Below are 20848 nucleotides of genomic sequence, written 5' to 3' on the forward strand. Positions count from 1 at the left end.
TTCTGAGTTAATGTACTCAGTATCCAGAATTCTGAAATTCTGAGTTATTCCCAATTAAAAGGAGTATTTGTTATATAGCTTTCTCAATACCTCTAACTTGTCAACATACTGTGACTCTCCAGTAATGATATAAAGTATATAGGAGTGTATTTGCAAATGTATTGAATTATAGATGCTTCTTTTTCAGAACCAGAGTTCCATAAAACATGCTTGGAAGATACCACTTTCACCAATTAGCTGATGCAGTATGATACATGAAAACAGCATAGTAGAAAAGTTGAATGAATATGGGGAATAATGAGGAGTAATGGAACTGTAAGATCATGACTTCAACTATTCATGGAAGTCACATTTATGTTATGGCCTTGAAGTTAAAGTAAAAATATGTACAAAATTGAGAAATAAGTCTAAGGGTCAATAAAGGAAGGCCTTGAGTTTCAGTCCAAGATCACCTTGAAGAAAAACCTAGAACTCACTTCCAAATCTACCCCTACTTATAGAGCAGTTCCTCTTAAAGAAGAACTGAGGTCTGACTAAACAGATTCTGCACACTAAAGGATCAAGAGCCCACAGAGAGAATGGCAAGAGAGATAGAAATACAGTAGCAAAGGTAACCCCTAGCCCCAACAATGAAAACTACAGTGGATAGGAGCAGCATTGAGGGACTATGAGCAGATTCATGTGCCCTGTGGCACCAAGAAAAAAAACCATGGTTTTAAAGAACAACTAGAATACAACAGAATGCTACCAAATTGTAGGGGAACTGCTGGAACTCTCTTCAGGCTGGAGGCATTGAAGGCATGATAAGCATCATGGTTTATGTCCCCCCATCTACCTTAATAACAGAGTTGGAGCATTATCTAGGCACCACAGCTGGCCTGACACTTCAGGGAACCCTGAGTCCCGGGACCTAAACAGGCCTGGATGTTTGGCAGTACAGGAAAAAAGGTATAGTTTAAAAGAGCAACTAGATTATAAAAGATCCAGCCCTAGAACTCTGCCAAATGGTGGAGGAGCTGCTGAGACTTTCTAGCTCAGGTGTCCTAGTGAGTGCCATGGTTTAAATTCCCCCACCTCTTTCATAACATGGATGGGAGCAGTGTCTGGGTGCCCTGGCTGGCTTATCATCTCAGAGAACTTTGGGCCCTTAGCTCATACCTGTCCAAGCTGTCTCACCAAGGTGGCCCTAGTGTGGTGCATACTAAGACATCCTTGGTCAGTGCACACTAGTTGCCAAAGTGACACAGGTGCAAAGTACCCTCAAACACTCCAGGCTTGCACTACTTACCTCCAGATCAGTACACCCTAGATACAGAACATTCCAGGACCTCCTGGCTCAAGCTGACTTCAGCTCTAGGCCTCCCACCAGGGAATTACCCTGCAAAGATCATCCTGGGAACGCCTGGCCCATGCACACCTTAGCAATTGCTGCCCTATCAGGGCACCCCTGCACTGAGCACCCTGAGATACCTGAGGTACTTCCACCTCAGTTTTAGTTGTCCTACTTGGATACCCTATATGCAAGGAGCCCCAGGACCTCCTAGCTTACACCCACTTTATCTCCCACTCTCCTGCCAGGATGCTCTCTATGTAAAGAGTCTTAAGGCCACAAAAGTTCACACCTACTTCAACTCTGGCCATTGAACCAGGGCAGCCCCAGAATGGAGTTCCCCAAGACCCTCATCCCTCACCAGCCACAGCTCCAGCCAATGAAGCACACACAATGAACATAGGAGACAACCATAAAAGACCATTCCTTCAAGTTTAGGACAAGTAGCTATTCTGCTAAATTCATAGAAACAAACAAACACTCAAGCAAAATGAGGAAACAGAGGAATCTCCAAATGAAAGAATAAGAAAAAAGTAATGGTCATAGAGATGCCCATTGGATTGGAGGGAAGAGTGAAGGAACTTAATGAAAACTTCAAAAAAGAGAAAATATAAGAAAGAACCACAGTTGAAGAATACAAAAAAATCAAAATGAAAAATAGATTAGAGGGAATCAATAATAGATCAGAAATACAGAAGAATGGATTAGCAATCTAAAAAACAGAGTACTGGAAAACACCTAAGCTGAACAGCAAAAAAATAAATAAAATTAAAATTAAAAAACTGAAATTATGTTAAGAGATCTCTTGGACAGTATCAAGTGAGTCAACATTTGCATTATAGGGGTTCCAAAAGAAGAAGAGAGAGACAAAAAGGGGAAGAGAACTTATTTGAAGACATACAACTGAAAACTTATCTAACCTGGGGAAAGAAACAGACATCCAGGTTCAGGAAACACAGAGTTGCAAACAAGATGAACCCAAAGTGGCCCACACTATGACACATAATAATTAAAATACTGAAGACTAAAGATAAAATTTTTAAAGTGGCAAGAGATAAGAAACACTAGTAACATGCAAGAGAAACCCCATAAGACTATCAGCTGATTTTCAGCAGAAACTTTGCAGGCCAGAAAGCAGTGTCATGATATATTCCAAGTGATGAAAAGAAAAAAAAATACAACCGAGAATACTCTAACGGGGAAGGTTATTATTCAGAATTGAAGGAGAGACTAAAAAGTTCCCCACACAAAAGTTAAAAGACTCCATCACCACTAAACCAGCCTTACAAGAAATATTAAAAGAACTTCTTTAAATGTAAAAGAAAAAGTCATAATTGGAAGAAAATTATGAAAAAAATCATGAGCAAAAGCAAACATTAGAGATAATAGAGATCAATCACTTATAAAGCTACTATGAAGGTTAAAAGACATGGGACACCTGGGTGGCTTGGTGGGTGAGCCTCTGCCTTGGGCTCAGGGCATGATTCCAGGGTCAAGTCCCTCATTGGGCTCCCTGCATGGAACCTGCTTCTCCCTCTGCCTGTGTCTTTGCCTCTCTCTCTCTTTCTCATGAATAAACAAAATCTTAAAAAAAAAAAAAAAAGACAAAAGTAGTGAAATCAATCGCATGTTAAAAATTACTTAAGGGTCTGTCAAGCACAAGAAAAAATAATCTGGAGGGATGCCTGAGTGGCTCAGTGGTTGGGCGGCTGCCTTCAGCTGAGGTCATGATCCTGGGGTCTGGGATCGAGTCCCACATCAGGCTTTGTGAAGAGCCTGCTTCTCCCTCTATCTGTGTCTCTGCCTCTCTCTCTCTCTCTCTCTCTCTCTGCGTCTTTCGTGAATAAATAAATAAATCTTTAAAAAAATCTGGAAAGACCACAAATACATGGAGGTTAAATAACATGCTACTAAACAATGAATGGGCCAACTGGGAACTAAAAGTATAAAAAAAAGTACATGAAAAGAAATTTAAAAAAAAAAAAACAAAAAAACCTTAGTGGTTCAAAACCTATAGAATGTAGGAAAAACAGTGCCAAGAGAGAAGTTTATGGCAGTACAGATTGACCTTAAGTAACAAGAAAAATCTCCAACAACTTAACCTTACACCCAAAGGAGCTAGAAAAGGAACAAACAAAATCTAAAACCAGCAGAAGGAAGGAAATAATAAAGATTAGAGCAGGAAAAGATGATATGGAAACTAAAACAATAGAACAGATCAATGAAACCAAGAGATGGTTCCTTGAAAAAAAAATCAATAAAATTAACAAATTTCTAGCTAGACTTATCAAGAGAAAAGGAGAAAGGAGTAAAAAAAAAAAAAAAAAAAACAGAACCACAAATGAGAGAGGACAAATAACAACCAATACCAGAGAAATGCATATAATTATAAGAGAATATTATGAAATATTATATGTTAACAAATTGGATAACTAAGGAGACATGGATAAATTCCTAGAAACATATAAATTACCAAAACTGAAACATGAAGAAATAGAAAATTTGAACAAACTGATAACCAGTATCAAAAAGTTTCCCAAAAAAACAAAAGTCCAAGATTAGATGGCTTCCCAGGCAAATTTTCTACTGAAAATTCAGAGTTGATACCTCTTCTTCTTAAACTATACCAAAAAAATAGAACAAGAATGAAAACTTCCAAATTCATTCTATGAGGCCAACAGTACCCTGCTACAAAAAACAAAGCCACCACTAAAAAAGAAAACTGCAGGCCAATGTCCCTGATAAACATAGATGTAAAAATCTTCAACATAATACTAGCGAACGGAATCTAACAATATATTGGAAAAACCATTCACCACAATTAAGTGGGACTTATTCCTGAATTGTAAGTGTGGTCAGTATTCATAAGTCAATCGACATGACACATCACATCAATAAGAGAAAGGATAAGAACCATATGATCATTTTAATAGATGCAGAAAAAAGCATTTCACAAAATACAACATCCATTCATGATAAAAACACTCAACTTAGTAGGTTTAGAAGGAACCTACTTCAACATAATAAAGGCCATATATGAAAAAACCACAGCTAACATCATTATCAATGGGGGAAAATACTAAGAGCCTTTTTCCTAAAATCAGCAACAAGATGTCCACTCTCACCACTATTATTTAATAAAGTACTTGAATTCCTAGCCATAGCAATCAGACAACAAAAAGAAATAAAAGGCATCAAAATTGGCAAAAGAGAAGTAAAACTTACACTATTTGCAGTGGACGTGTACTCTATATAGAGAACTCAAAGAACTCCACCAGAAAACTGCTAGAACTGATGAACAAACTCCCTAAAGTCACGGGATACAACATTGACATACAGAAAACTGTTGTATTTCTATACATCAATAATGAAGCAGCAGAAAGTGAAAAGAACAATTCCATTTACAATTGCACCAAAAAATAATAAGATACCTAAGAATAAACCTAACCAAAGAGGTGTAAGACTTGTACTCTGAAAACTATTAAACATTGATTAAAAAAAAAATTGAAGACAACAAAAAGAAATGGAAAGACAGTCCATGCTCATGCATTAGAAGAAGAAATATTATTAAAATGTCTATACTACCAAAAGCAACCTACATATTTAATGCAAGCCCTATCATAATACCAACAGAATTTTTTACAGAGCTAGAACCAATAATTCTTAAACTTGTATGGAATCACAAAAGACCCCAAATAACCAAAGCAACCTTAAACAAGAAAAGCCAAGCTGGAGGCATCACAATTCTGGACTTCAAGTTATATTACAAGGCTGTAGTAATCAAAACCATATAGTACTGGCATAAAAATAGACACAGAAATCAATAGAAGAGAATAGAAAACCCAGAAATAAACCCACAATTATATGGTCAATTAATCTTCTACAAAGCCAGAAAGAATATACAATGAGGAAAAAATACATCCACCTCAACAAATGGTGTTGGGAAAACTGAACAGCCACAGGAAAAATAATGAAACTGGACCACTTTCGTACACCATACATAAAAATAAATACAAAATGGATTAAAAGCCTAAATGTGAGACTTGAAACCACAAAAATCCTGAAAGAGAACACAGGTAGTAACTTCTCTGACATTGGCTACAGCAACTTTTTTTCTAGATAAGTCCCCTAAAGCAAGGGAAACAAAGCAAAATAAACACTAGGACTGTAAAACAAAAAGCTTCTACACAGCAAAGGAACAATCAACAAAACTTAAAGGAAACCTACAGAAAGGGAGAACATATTTGCAAATGATATATCTGATAAAGGAATAGTATCCCAAATATATAAAGAACTTATCAAACTCAACACCCAAAAAACAAATAATCTGATTTTTAAAATGGGTAGAAGACATGAATAGACATTGCTCCAAAGAAGACATACAGATGATTGACAGACACATGAAAAGATGCTTTTCATCAGGGAAACGCAAATCAAAACTACAATGAGATAGCACCTCTTATCTGTCACAATGGCTAAAATCAACAACATAAGAAACAACTGGTGTTGGGGAGGATGTAGAAAAAGGGGAACCTTCTTGCACTGGTGGGAATGTAAAGTGGTGCAACCACTCTGGAAAACAGTATGGAGGCTCCTCAAACACTTAAAAATAGAACTATTACACAATGTAGCTATCGTAGTACTGGGTATTCACCCAAAGGATAGGAAAACACTAATCAAAAGGGATACATGCACTCCGATGTTTGTGCAAGAAACAAAACAAATGAGCAAAGGGAAAAAGAGAGAGTGAAAGAGATAAGCCAAGAAACAAATTCTTAACTATAAAGAACAAACTGATGGTTACCAGAGAGGAGGTGGGGGGATTGGTTAAACCAGTGATAGGGATTAAGGAGTGCACTTGCTATGATGAGCACCAGGTAATGGAATTGTTGCATCAGTATACTGTATATCTTAAACTAATATAATACTGTATGTTAACTAACTGGAATTAAATAAAACCTTAAAGAAAATTGGTCAAGGGAACTTGCCAAATGAAAATGTAAAATATGATAACACAAAATGTGGAGAAGGGAATAAAAACCAAGTTGTTTAGAAAGTGTTTGAACTTAAGTAACCATCAACCTAATATGGCTGATATATATTTATATGTTATGTATAAATCTCATAGTAACCACACACCAAAACCTAGAATAGATACACAAAAAATAAAGAGAAAGAAAGCCAATCATAACACTACAGAAAGTCACCAATCACAAGGAAAGAGAGCAAGAAGAAAGGAACAGAGAATAACTATAAAAACAACCAGGAAACAATGAACAAAATAGCAATAAGTACATACAAATCAATAATTACCTTAAATTATAATGGAATGGTAAGAAGAAAAGACCCATCTATAGGCTGTCTATAAGAGAGTCAAAGAGAGTCACTTTAGATTTAAAAGTACATGCATAATGAAAGTAAAGGGATAGGAAAAGGCATTCCATGCAAATGGAAGGAAAGTAAAAGCTATGGTAGGAATACTTCTATCAGACAAAGACTTTAAAACAAAGAATGTAACAAGAGACAAAGACAGGCATTACTAATGATAAAGGGACCAATCAAACAAGAGGATATAGACATTATAAATATCCACGCACCCAAAGTGGTGCACCTAAATACATAAAACAAATTTTAATAACATAACAAAATAAATAGTAATAATGATAGGAGACTCTAACACCCTACTTACATCAACAGATTGTCCAGGCAAAAAAAAATCAATATGGAAGCAGTGTCTTGAACAACCAATTATATCAAATGGTCTTAACATACATATACAAAATATTTTATCTAAAAACAACAGAACGCTCATTCTTTTTGAGTGCACATGGGACATTCTCTAAGGGAGACCACATGTTAGCTCACAAAACAAGTCTCAGTAAATTTAGTAAAAGTGATATTATATCGTGCATCTTTTCCAAACACAACGAAATTAACTATTACAACCAAACCACATGAAGACTAAGCAACATGCCAATAAATAACCAGTGAGTCAATCACAAAATCAAAAAGTAGATTAAAGAAATACATGGAGACAAATGAAAATGAAAACACAATAGTCAAAAATCTTTCTAATGGGGCACCTGGGTGGCTCAGTAGTTGAGCATCTGTCTTTGGCTCATGTCGTGATCCTGGTGTCCTGGGATCGAGTCCCATATCAGGCTCCCCACAGGGAGCCTGTTTCTCCCTCTGCCTACGTCTCTGCCTCTTTCTTTGTGGCTCTCATGAATAAATAAATAAAATCTTTAAAAAAAAATCTAATGCAGCAAAAGCAGTTGTAAGAGGTAGGTTTTTAGCAATACAGGCCTATCACAAGAAATGACAAAAACCTCAATCTAACCTACAGGAACTGGACAAAGAAGAACAAATCTCAAAATTAGTAGAAGAAAAGAAGTAATAAAGATCAGAAAATAAATAAATGAAAAAGAAACTAAAAATAATAGAAAAATATCAATGAAACTAAAGCTGCTTCTTCAAAAGATAAACAAAAATGTAAGCTTTTGGCTACACTGGAGGGAAAAAGAGAGAGAACTGAAATAAATCAAACCAGAAACAAATAAAAATAAGTAACAACTGACACCTTAAATACAAATTAAGTGTACCATAAAAAATTCTATGGCAATAAATGGGATAATATAAAGAAAGAGATAAATTCCTAAAACACACAACCTTCCAAAATTGAAGGAAGAAATGGAAAATCTGAACAGCAATAAAATTGATTTTTATATAAAAAACTACCATCAAACAAAAATCTAGGACCAGATAGATTCACAGGTGAGTTCTCTCAAATATTTAAAGAAGAATTAACACCTATTCTCTGCAAACTATTCCAAAAATAGAAGAGAAAGGAAAACTTCTAAATACATTTTACAAGGCCAGCATTACCCTGATATCAAAACCAGAAGATACCACAGAGAAAGAAAGCTATTGATCAATATCTCTGATGAACACAGATGCAAAACTCCTCAAAAAATATTAGCAAACCACATTGAACAACACATTAAAAAGATCATTCACCACACTCAAGTGGAATTTATTCTAGTGATGCAAGGATGGTTCAATATTTGCATATTAATCAGTGTGATACATCACATTAAAAAAAGATAAAATTGCATGATCATCTCAAGACATACAGAAAAACTATTTGACAAAATTCAACATCTGTTCACGATTAAAAAAAAAAAAACTCTCAACAAAGTAAGTTTAGAAGGAACATATCTCAATGTAATTAAGATCATACATGACAAACCTACAGCTAACCTCATACTCAATGATGAAAAGTGAGAGCTTTTCTTCTAAGATCAGGAACATGACAATATTATCTATTCTCTTTTATTCAACATGGTACTGGAAGTCATTGGCTCAGCAATCAGGCAAGAAATAAAAGGCATCCAAATTGGTAAGAAAGAAGTAAAACTTCCATTATTTATAGATGATATAATACTATACATAGAAAACACTAAAGACCACCAAAAAACTACTAGATGTAATAAATGAATCAGTAAAGTTGTAGGACACACAATATCAATACACAGAAAATTATTGCATTTCTTTTTTTTTAATTATTGCATTTCTATACACTAATAATGAAGTAGCAGGAGACATGAAAATAATTCCTTTTTAAGTACACCAAAAAGAATAAAATATGTAGACATATTTAACATAACCAAGTTGCTGAAAGACTTGTACTTTGAAAACTATAAAAGATACTGAAGATGACACAAACAAATGGAAAGATAAACCATGCTCATGGACTGAAAGAATTAATGTTGTTAAAATGTCCATACTACCCAAAGCAATCTGCAGATTTAAAGCAATCATTATCAAAAGACTTATATTATTTTTCTCAGAACTGTAACATATAATTCTAACATTTGTATGTAAACACAAAAGACTGAATAGTTATCTTAAGAAAGAAAAACAAATTTGGAGGTGTCACACAGATTTCTAGCTATACTACAAAGCTACAGTAACCAAAACAGTATGGTGTTGGCACAAAAATGGACTCATAGATCAACTGACCAGAATAGAGGGTCCAAAATAGACCCATGCTTATACGGTCAGTTATTAAGACAAAGGTGGTAAGAATATATTGGGGAATATATTGTAGAAAAGACTGTCTTCAATACATAGTACTGGGAGAACTGGGGAGTTCTGTTTGCAAAAAGAATGAAACTGGACCACTTTCTTGCACCATCCACAAAAATAAACTCAAAATGGATTAAAGACCTAAATGAGCAACATGAAACCATAAAACTCCTAGAAGAGAAGAGAACACAGACAAGTAATTTCTCTGACATTGGCCTTAGCAACATTTTTCCAGATACGTCTCCTCAGACAAGGGAAACAAATGCAAACATAAACTATTGGTACTGTACAAAAAAAAAAAAAAAAAAAAATCCTTGTACATTGAAGGAAACCATCAACAAAACAAAAAGCCAACCTACTGAATAGAAGTAGATATTTGCAGATGATATATTTGATAAGGAATTAATATCCAAAATATATAAAGAACTTACACAATTCAACAGTAAAACAAATAATCCAATTCAAAAACAGGCAGAAGACCGGAATAGACATTTTTTAAAATAAGATATACAAATAGCCAACAGACACATGAATAGATGCTCCATATTACTAATCATGAGAGTAATGGAAACCAAAACCACAATGAAATATAATCTTACACTTATCAGAATGGCTTGGATCAAAAAGACTAGTAATAAGTATTGCTTTGGATGTGGTTTGTGCACTGCTGGTGGGAATGTAAATTGGTGCAGCCAATACAGAAAACAGTATGGAGGTTTCTAAAAAAAATTAAGAATAGAAACACTCTATAGTCCTATAATTTTCCTGTTTACTCAAATAAAATGAAAATACTAATTCAAAAAGATATATGCACCCCTATGTTTATTGCAACATTACATATAATAGCCAAGATATGGAAGCAACCCATGCATCCATCAATAGATGAATAAAGATGTCACCCCCCCCCCCAACACACACACATTGAAGTACCACTCAGCCATAGAAAAGAATGAGATCTTGCCATTTGTTACAACATGGATGGGCCTAGAGAGTATTAAGCTTAAGTGAAGTCAGGGTAAGACAAATACCATATAATTCATTCATATGTGGAATCTAAAACACACACACACACACTAATCAGAGACCGATCCATAAATAGAATAAAATCATGGTTGCTAGAGAGGAGAGGGGATAGCAGTGCTGGTAAAATGGGTGAAGAGAATGGGAAACATAGGCTTCCAGTTATGGAATAAACCATGAGGATGAAAGGCACAGCATAGGGAATACACTCAGTTTTATTGTGATACCATTGTATGGTGTTAGATGGTAGCTATACTTGAGGTGAGCACAACATATAGAATTGTCAAATCACCATATTATACCCTTGACACTAATGTAGTATCATGTCTCAACTATGTTTCAATAAAAAAAAAGAAAAGGTAGGCATTAATAGCAAACTCAGTATTTTAATTTTCTCCATAAACAGAAGAGCTAATGAGGGTTGGGTATAAAGGCCGGTGGACAGTTGCCTTTTAATGGCTAGATGTGATGTGGAATGAACAGAAAATTGTCAAGAACTAGAAGTGAAAGAACAGTCAAATGATACCTAGGCTGAGGTACTGAGTGTCTACACCAAGGTAGAAATGAAGTTTGGGAAGAGTGGGGTGATTATGTGTTCTTTTTTTAATTGAGTGCTCAGTATTTTACAGTTGACTGTACCCTGAAAGTCACTTTTCTTAGTCTAAATCCTTTCCTTACAGATCAGAAGTTATAGTTGGTCTCAAAAGACAGCTTTGTTCCTTGCTATACAATTAAGCTTGGGTTTCTTTTCTGAGCTGCTGCCATCTGCACACCTTATGTTATGGGACAGAAGACTGGTACATGCTATTTCTTACTGAGAATGACATCAGAAACATGGATTCGCCCTCTGCAGGACAGTGCTTCTGCCATTGCCCAGGAGATCGAAGTCAAGAACGGAACAGGAGAGAGACATGAAGCATAATTAGGTTTATCCTCCATGAAGAAGTTATTTCACAAATAATGAGGCAGAACCTCTCCAATTTTAATAATAATGGAGTGTATATCATTGAGATTACTGAATCAAATTAATGAGTTAGCTACTGATAAGAATGAAACAACAAGATAATAAATGCAAGGGTACTTTTTGCCCGCAGATGCCATTTAAACAGGATTTGAGAAGAAGAGTCAAGTTTCATTCCTTTTTTTTTTTTTTTTAAGATTTTATTTATTTATTTGAGGAAGAGGGAGGGAGGGAAGGAGGGGGGGGGAGCACAAGCATTGGAGAGGGAGAAGCAGGCTGCCCATCCAGCATGTGTGGGGCTCAACCCCAGGACCCTGGGATCATGACCTGAGCAAATAGCAGTCACCTAACCAACTGAGCCACTCAGGCACCCCTCAAGTTTCAATTCCTAACCAACTATCTCCTTTCCTTTAAGTAGAGAATATAGTACATAGGGCTCCTTAGAGGTATACAGCTGAAATTTTTTCCTCTTTGAAGCAGAAAATATAAGGGCAATAATAATAATGCATCCAATTAAGTGTAGAGAACTCAGGTGACAGTCCACCAGAAAAAAAAGGTTCAAGTTGGCTTCCTCTTTGCCAAAAGCTCAGTCTCCTGTGTTCTATTTCCAAGTCATGCCCTCTTCTGTTTTTTTGGTCATTAATTACTGTGCTCCTCCCTTTGCTCTCACATTACGATACTCATCAAGTAATGAGGAAAAAATGATAACCAGTAGCATTCTAGACATTTCATTACTGAAATCAGCATAAAATGATTATATAAAATCACTAGGAAATTAAGTGGCCTTCTTTTCACTTTTAAAACTATACTTTGACTAATCGAAAGTCCATCTTATTTAATATCATCTAACAAGACCCCCTCCAAAGTATCTCTCTTCCTGGACCACAGTTATACATAATCTGGAGCATTATAAAATGTTCTTCTGATCTAAACTAGCAACCTGACTCGATTCATTATTCACTTTAAACTAATGAGATTATTTATTCAAGTGATGTTATTAATGGATTGCATAATATCCATCAGATAAAATACTAATACAATGTTGAAAGCAAGCAAATTAAGTCATCACAGGCCTAGAAAAACGATGACGGAGGTTGCCAGGATGGTCTGATTTGTGGTACATTCAGACTTAAATAATGGCTCACACTCTTTTCTCCTACTATGATTTTTATGTGTGTGAAATAAATCTGTGAAGCCAACAAAGACTAACCAAATGTATGAATTTGAACTTCTAATGAATACAATGACATTTAAAAGTCTCAAAGGTCACCCTCATAACACTAAAGTAATTCCACTGAAGTCAAAAACAATTTAAAAATATTTAGAGAAAAGGGCCAAGCAATGTCATTAGTATATATTGGCTAGAGGCAAAGGGTAAGGGGGATGAAGCAGAGATATTCTCTATTTTATTATAGCCTAAAATCAATTGTAGCCTTCTCTTATTAGAAGTATTGAATAATTGTTAAAAATATCGTCACCCATAAGGTAATATTTTGACACTGCCATATATCTTACATAGTTTTATTAACCAATATCATGTTCAATCATGAAAATATTTCTGCTCATGTGTATTTGTGGTTCCCAAGAGAAAAACAAAATTACAGTAAAGTGATAGCTTACATTTGTATAGCAGCCTAATTTACAACTGCATTGCCTCTTAGGATTTTAAAACTCTCCTGTGAAGTTGATAAGAAAAGCATTATTTCCCCATTTTGCAAAATAAACAAAGACAGTAAGAGGCTGGTCCAAAATCACCTGGTATTCAGCTTCAAAATCCAGAGATTTTTTTTTTTTTAAGTGAGTTTGCTCTCCCTTGATTTGCCCTTTGTGTAGTAGGAAGGGCAGAAATGTCACCTCCTTTTAAAGAGGAGATTAAAATTGCAGTGGCAGAAACAGCCATGACCCCTGGTGAAGAAAAGGCTCCTGACAAAATTCTGACTGGTCTCTTGATTTTTTTTTCTTGATTTATTAAAAGCAGTGCTTAGAGCAAAAGGGAATAAAAGTTATACAATTTTTAATTTCCCTGTCAAAATTATGGTATCAGGTTGTCGAACCTGATTCTTTATATGTAGGTAAAACATGAGCTGAAATTAATTCTAGATCATGACCTAGCATTCAAACTATTACATGTATATATGCACACACACATGTATAGACATACTTTTTTTCCAAAAGATATGATCATTCATCTTCAAAACAGTATTTAAATACATTGCAAAATAGCACAGAACAAAAATGAGTCACTCAACCCTCAGGGGCTCGATTTTATGACTGACTTAGGATAGATAATTAAAACAATAATAATCACAAAGATGAATCTGTCCTTCCTGACTATCTGCTAAGAATTAGGTCCAGATCAGTTTGACTTACACATGTAAATTTTATAATACCACTACCTTGCTTTGATGTAGTAGTTTAATTTTTCAGCAGGCTTTCACATGCTAATATACACTGTTACACTTCTGGGTTTAATGAGAAAATCATCCTCCTGTCTCTGGGCCTCACCTTGTGAAGTCTGTCATTTCCATCATGATCATACACATCTGCTTGGCCAGCACAATTATATCATTGCCGCTGTCATCCCATTTGGCCACTTCAGCATCCAGCTTGCTTTTCTCTTGGTGGAATATCTCCACCTGCTCAGCTATTTTTGCCTTCTCCTCCTGCGGTAGTTGCGCCATGATGGCCTGTGTGGATTACAGAAAAAGTGTGACCAATGGTAACAAAGTAAATACAGACAGTAGGTTGCCTCTGCCTCAAGTTAATGGCAAAGCCAGACCCTGACGAGGTTTATAGGCTGCCCTGCCATTCCAGAAAGTATGTTTTCACATTCCTAGGAAGGAAAAAGCACAGACTGGTAAGGTCCCTCAAATCCCCGTCCCTATTCCTATGCACAAAAAATACAGAGATCCAAAAGGTACGTGCACATTGACAGTAACAGAACTTCTGTGTCGCTTTGATGACATATGTTTGTTCAAAAGAATCTATTCTTGACAATTTTTATATTTGGTCTCAGGAAACTTTTACCAGATGAAAGAGTGCACCTCTTTCAACACTGAAATCTGTTCAGAGAAGAAAAAAAAAATAAAAAGAAAAAAAGGCTTTCTGTCGCTGGGAAGGAGAGGAGTTTTGCACAATATCTGAGCATCTAAGTGGGTGCAGTGGGGAGCATTTCCATGAGTGTTAATGAAGGAGACCATGGTTAGATACCAAACCATCCCCTAACTCAGGGCATTTCAGGGATGGCATACCTCCCCTATGGAAATCCTGAAATAATTTATTATGGCTTCTCACACAGCCCAGAAGTATGGAGAAGTTATAATGGGATAAAACATAGGTTTAGGAAGCAAAGGTCAATTTTCAATAGTTGCTAGGTAAGAGAATGTAGAAAAGCAAGAACTACAGCTGATTCTCATCATTAATGGATTCTTTATTTTCAAATTTGCATACTCTAAAATTTATTGGCAATTCTAAAATCAATACTTGTGGTGCTTTTGGTCATTCACAGACATGCAAGGAGTTGCCAAAAATAATTGAGTCACCTGACAGGTCTGTTCCCAGATGTGGTTGAATAATGAATTCTCTGCTTTCTTGTTTCAGCACTAAAGAAGTGTGCTTTCTGTGGTCTATTCAGTGCCACATTTCCCACATCTTAGTGCTCTTTGTTGATAATTTTGCGGTTTAATATGGCCCCCAACTATAGTGCTGCCTAGCATCCCTAAGTACATAGAGGCTGTGATGTGCCTTTTGGAGAAACATATGTGTATTAGACAAGCTTCATTCAGGCATGAGCTATAGTGCTCTTGGTCATGAGTTCAAGGATACTGAATTAAAATTATAAAGTATCTGAAAAGAAACATTCATTAAACATGATTATTTATTGATTGGTTGAAACAAAATGTTCAGACTAGCAGCTCTTAGGAATTTAACCCTCTATTTCCTCTAGAAGCAGGGACTCCATATTTGCTAATTAAGTGTTCATGGTGACTTTATGGAATACAAATACCACAAATTAAGACAACCAACTATATTTGTTAAACACCATGTATGTAGCAAGCCCTGAATGCAATATGTAGTGTCACCTCATTGCATCCTCTTGGAACCATGTGCAACCTGCTTCACAGAAAGGACTATGTGAATAAGTATGACAGCACTGGTAGCCCTCTGGTTCTGGGATATGTATATTCACCAATGAGAGCATAATTTAGGGAACTTACAGTTTCTGCAAAGGACAAACAAAATAACATTTACAAGAAAATCCTGCTTCCTTAATTATTTTTTTAATAAATTAATTTTTTATAGGTGTTCAATTTACCAATATACAGAATAACACCCAGTGCTCATCCCGTCAAGTGTCCCCCTCAGTGCCCGTCACCCATTCACCCCCACCCCCCACCCTCCTCCCCTTCCACCACCCCTAGTTTGTTTCCCAGAGTTAGGAGTCTTTATGTTCTGTCTCCCTTTCTGATATTTCCCACACATTTCTTCTCCCTTCCCTTATATTCCCTTTCACTATTATTTATATTCCCCAAATGAATGAGAACATATAATGTTTGTCCTTCTCTGATTGACTTACTTCACTCAGCATCATACCCTCCAGTTCCATCCATGTTGAAGCAAATGGTGGGTATTTGTCGTTTCTAATGGCTGAATAATATTCCATTGTATACATAAACCACAGCTTCTTTATCCATTCATCTTTTGATGGACACCGAGGCTCCTTCCACAGTTTGGCTATTGTGGACATTGCTGCTAGAAACATCGGGGTGCAGGTGTCCCGGCGTTTCATTGCATCTGTATCTTTGGGGGTAAATCCCCAGCAGGGCAATTCCTGGGTCGTAGGGCAGGTCTATTTTTAACTCTTTGAGGAACCTCCACACAGTTTTCCAGAGTGGCTGCACCAGTTCACATTCCCACCAACAGTGCAAGAGGGTTCCCTTTTCTCCGCATCCTCTCCAACATTTGTGGTTTCCTGCCTTGTTAATTTGCCCCATTCTCACTGGTGGGAGGTGGTATCTCATTGTGGTTTTGATTTGTATTTCCCTGATGGCAAGTGATGCAGAGCATTTTCTCATGTGCATGTTGGCCATGTCTATGTCTTCCTCTGTGAGATTTCTGTTCATGTCTTTTGCCCATTTCATGATTGGATTGTTTGTTTCTTTGGTGTTGAGTTTAAGAAGTTCGTTATAGATCTTGGAAACTAGCCCTTTATCTGATACGTCATTTGCAAATATCTTCTCCCATTCTGTAGGTTGTCTTTTAGTTTTGTTGACTGTATCCTTTGCTGTGCAAAAGCTTCTTATCTTGATGAAGTCCCAATAGTTCATTTTTGCTTTTGTTTCTTTTGCCTTCGTGGATGTATCTTGCAAGAAGTTACTGTGGCCGAGTTCAAAAAGGGTGTTGCCTGTGTTCTCCTCTAGGATTTTGATGGAATCTTGTCTCACATTTAGATCTTTCATCCATTTTGAGTTTATCTTTGTGTATGGTGAAAGAGAGTGGTCTAGTTTCATTCTTCTGCATGTGGATGTCCAATTTTCCCAGCACCATTTATTGAAGAGACTGTCTTTCTTCCAATGGATAGTCTTTCCTCCTTTATCGAATATTAGTATATTAGTTGACCACAAAGTTCAGGGTCCACTTCTGGGTTCTCTATTCTGTTCCATTGATCTATGTGTCTGTTTTTGTGCCAGTACCACACTGTCTTGATGACCACAGCTTTGTAGTACAACCTGAAATCTGGCATTGTGATGCCCCCAGATATGGTTTTCTTTTTTAAAATTCCCCTGGCTATTCGGGGTCTTTTCTGATTCCACACAAATCTTAAAATAATTTGTTCTAACTCTCTGAAGAAAGTCCATGGTATTTTGATAGGGATTGCATTGAACGTGTACATTGCCCTGGGTAACACTGACATTTTCACAATATTAATTCTTCCAATCCATGAGCATGGAATATTTTTCCATCTCTTTGTGTCTTCCTCAATTTCTTTCAGAAGTGTTCTATAGTTTTTAGGGTATAGATCCTTTACCTCTTTGGTTAGGTTTATTCCTAGGTATCTTATGCTTTTGGGTGCAATTGTAAATGGGATTGACTCCTTAATTTCTCTTTCTTCAGTCTCATTGTTAGTGTATAGAAATGCCACTGATTTCTGGGCATTGATTTTGTATCCTGCCACGCTACCAAATTGCTGTATGAGTTCTAGCAATCTTGGGGTGGAGGCTTTTGGGTTTTCTATGTAGAGTATCCTGCTTCCTTAATTATAAAGCTCCTCCCAATGTAAGTGAATTGTTGGATGGAAAGGTGATTGATTTCTTTTTTTTATTTATGCAAATTTATTTAAATTCAAGTTGGTTAACATACATTATATTATTAATTCTGAGGTAGAATTTACTGATTCAAAAGTTCCATCTAAAACCCAGTGCTGGGATCCCTGGGTGGCGCAACGGTTTAGCGCCTGCCTTTGACCCAGGGCGCGATCCTGGAGACCCGAGATCGAATCCCACGTCGGGCTCCCGGTGCATGGAGCCTGCTTCTCCCTCTGCCTGTGTCTCTGCCTCTCTCTCTCTCTCTCTGACTATCATAAATAAATAAAAAATAAATAAAAATAAAAATAAAAAATAAAACCCAGGGCTCATTACGTCAAGTGCCCTACTTAATTCCCATCACCCAATTGCTCCATGCCCTTACCCAAAGTAGTTGATTTCTAATAAAAATATCAATGGACATAAGCTCACAAAAACTAGGCTCAATAGACTCTGTCACTGACTTAGGTTGAGACCTAATTGCTACTGGATCATATCCTTAACTTCTTCAGATCTAAGAATAGTAAACAATTACCGCAAAGTTTTATGGTAGACAGCAAATGAAAAGAATGTGTTGTGCTTTGTCCAAAAAAATGAAAGCATATATGAGATTACTGTTAATATATCATCATCATTTCTATATTAGTTTCCTTTCTAGCTACCTCTTTAGCTTATTACCTAGTTGCCGTGAAACACCTGGATGGGCCCAGATTCTGTATGACTATACATAAATAGAAGATTGACATGATTCCTTGAATACAGATATATATACCAGATAGTGTGCTAAGAGGCTTATGTATATAAAAAAAAAAACTTAATTTACTTCATCATTCTACAAGATTAATACTATTATTACTCCTATTTTATTAATGATGATACTATGGCCCAGAGAAATTAAGTTTTTAATATTATACAACTAATAAGCAATAGGAATAGGATTCAAATCCAGGTTAACTAATCATACTTAACTATTGTGTACAACTAGATCACCATGCACAACCACACGGGTTAGACACTGCACAATGATCCTATTTCAGTGGCACAAGGGTTGCTGAAATCACAAGTATTGTTCACCAGGGTGAGCACCTAGAGATGAGGCTTCATCTGCCAGAGTAAGGGGTGTCTTCAATTTTCATGAAGGTATCCCTGGACTATTAACTACACAGATACATCTTACTAATACGCAGCCGTGTTTACTATATTCTGCGCATGCATGTGACTTTATATAACTATCATGTGAGTCTCTGTGTATGTGTGTGAGTGTGCATGTGTATATACAGAAATTAAAATCCATATTTAAAAAGCCAGACTCATATAAATATTATAGTTAAAATATTTAAAACACTACATTTTTTGAGAAATATTTTAGAGTACTTTAAAAACTGTATTAAAGAAAGGTGGTTAATATATAACAAAATATTTGGTTATAAACTCACATATACAATATTTTACTAATAACAAGACAGCTATCTCAATGCAGTTTAGATAGGATTGGATTTGCAGAAGTTAAATATGTATTTTTTTTCCTAAAGCATCCTTGCCTGATGGTCTGATGCTCTCCTCATACAAAGCTGATAATCATGTTTTACTTAGACCTCACAGGTCCTAACCACCAACCTTTAAACCATTCACTAGGTACTTCTCTATAGAAGAATCTGTGAAACTACCCAGCATTTAATCTCCAGAGTCTACATTTAATCCCCAGACGGAAAGCAATGAAACTTTCATTGTCTCAACAGGGTTAATTTGTGCATTAAAGGGTGTACACTTCTCTTTTGACTATATCACATGAGTTTCGATTGTATAATTTAGGATTTGAGTATTAACTGCTTTGATCTACTCTCTAATTCCTATTAATGTCCTACTTCTGACTTCTCTCTGAGCTTCCTTAGGGTAGAGTCTTCAGGATCCTGCAAGGAATAGAAGCTCAATAAATATCTTTTGATTGACTGTGTAACTATTTTTCCACTCACTGCATCAACATAGTTCAAGAGAAGTTAGCAGAACTGACAAACATTTTCTAAGGGCACAATTCTGAAGAAAAAAATGGCCTCTTCAAAGCAGATTTGCAAAAGAAGATGTTATTTTGACTCTAGGGGTGCTCGACCCGCATAATGCACTTAATGGTGTGTGACTTGGGTGCAAGTGTCATTACATTTGCTTCTGCTTATGTAGCTATCAATGAGTCAAAGTCTTTTCCTAAATATTCTTAAAATGTTCCTGCTGGCTTTAAAAAATTCATAATTGACCTTTTCTGAAACTGAAATTAAAAAAAAAGGTTATCTATAAACAGTAGATCACAAACTGTGAAATTTGCAAGTTAATCAAATTAAAATTCAACACATGAGTTTTAATTAGGTCTTATCAATGTAACTCAGCAGTTTGAAATGTTAACACATTAAAGTTGTTCTAGCTAGAAAAAAAAAAAGGCTGACTGCATTCAAATCAAGTTGAATACAAAATATGTAACATACAATTGTTCATTCCCTCAAACTAGGGGAACACGAGAAAAGTGATTTTCGTGACCAAGAGGAAAGGGAACTAATCAGCTTTTCTGTTTCCATGATGTGATCAGCTGGGCAGTCTGAGAGTTTGTGCTGCTTCTACACAGTAGTCAAGCACAGCTCTACAGATTGTTGATGTGGCTGATCTGGGGCCCCGAACTGTGGCATCAGAGACTTGAATCCACAAAATTTCCTGTGCCTCATGCCAAGTTTCCAGCCTTTCCTCTGAACAGCCAACTACTTTTTGTGATTGAAGTTACAAACCCTACTTATTAAACAAAAGTGTAAATCACTGATACAGCCAACAATCACTCAGCACAGAATCTTTTATTCAATCTAAATCTCAGGAGCTTTTGATAGGATTATTTTTCTAATCTCAAAGAGAAAAGTGACTTTTGAAGTCTATGGGCTTCCAAACTGACAAGTGTTAGTTCCTCAAACCAGAGTAAGAGTCTAACATTTAGGCTTCAACCGCATGAATGTTTTTTGTTTTTTTTTTTTAATTTTATTTATTTTACAGAGAGAGAATGAGAGAGAGCACACATACACAAACAGGGAAGTGGAAGAGGGAGAAGAAGAAGCAGGCTCTCCACTAAGCAGGGAGCCCAATGCAGGACTTGATCCTAGGACCCAGGGATCATGA

At 36.2% G+C, this 20848-nt stretch overlaps 1 protein-coding gene across 9 annotated transcripts in view; it reads right to left on the reverse strand.

Annotated features, from left to right (window-relative positions):
- Positions 1-20848, reverse strand: part of CTNNA2 (catenin alpha 2) — a 1086013-nt gene that overhangs the window by 54717 nt on the left and 1010448 nt on the right. For all 9 annotated transcript variants that reach the window (XM_025453745.3, XM_025453746.3, XM_025453748.3 and 6 more), the window contains one exon: positions 13905-14086. In XM_025453745.3, coding sequence (XP_025309530.1) covers positions 13905-14086 — 182 coding nt within the window. The remainder of the gene's footprint in view (positions 1-13904; positions 14087-20848) is intronic.

This window comes from Canis lupus, chromosome 17 (genome assembly GCF_003254725.2).
Source record: "Canis lupus dingo isolate Sandy chromosome 17, ASM325472v2, whole genome shotgun sequence".
Taxonomy (NCBI): Eukaryota; Metazoa; Chordata; class Mammalia; order Carnivora; family Canidae; genus Canis; species Canis lupus.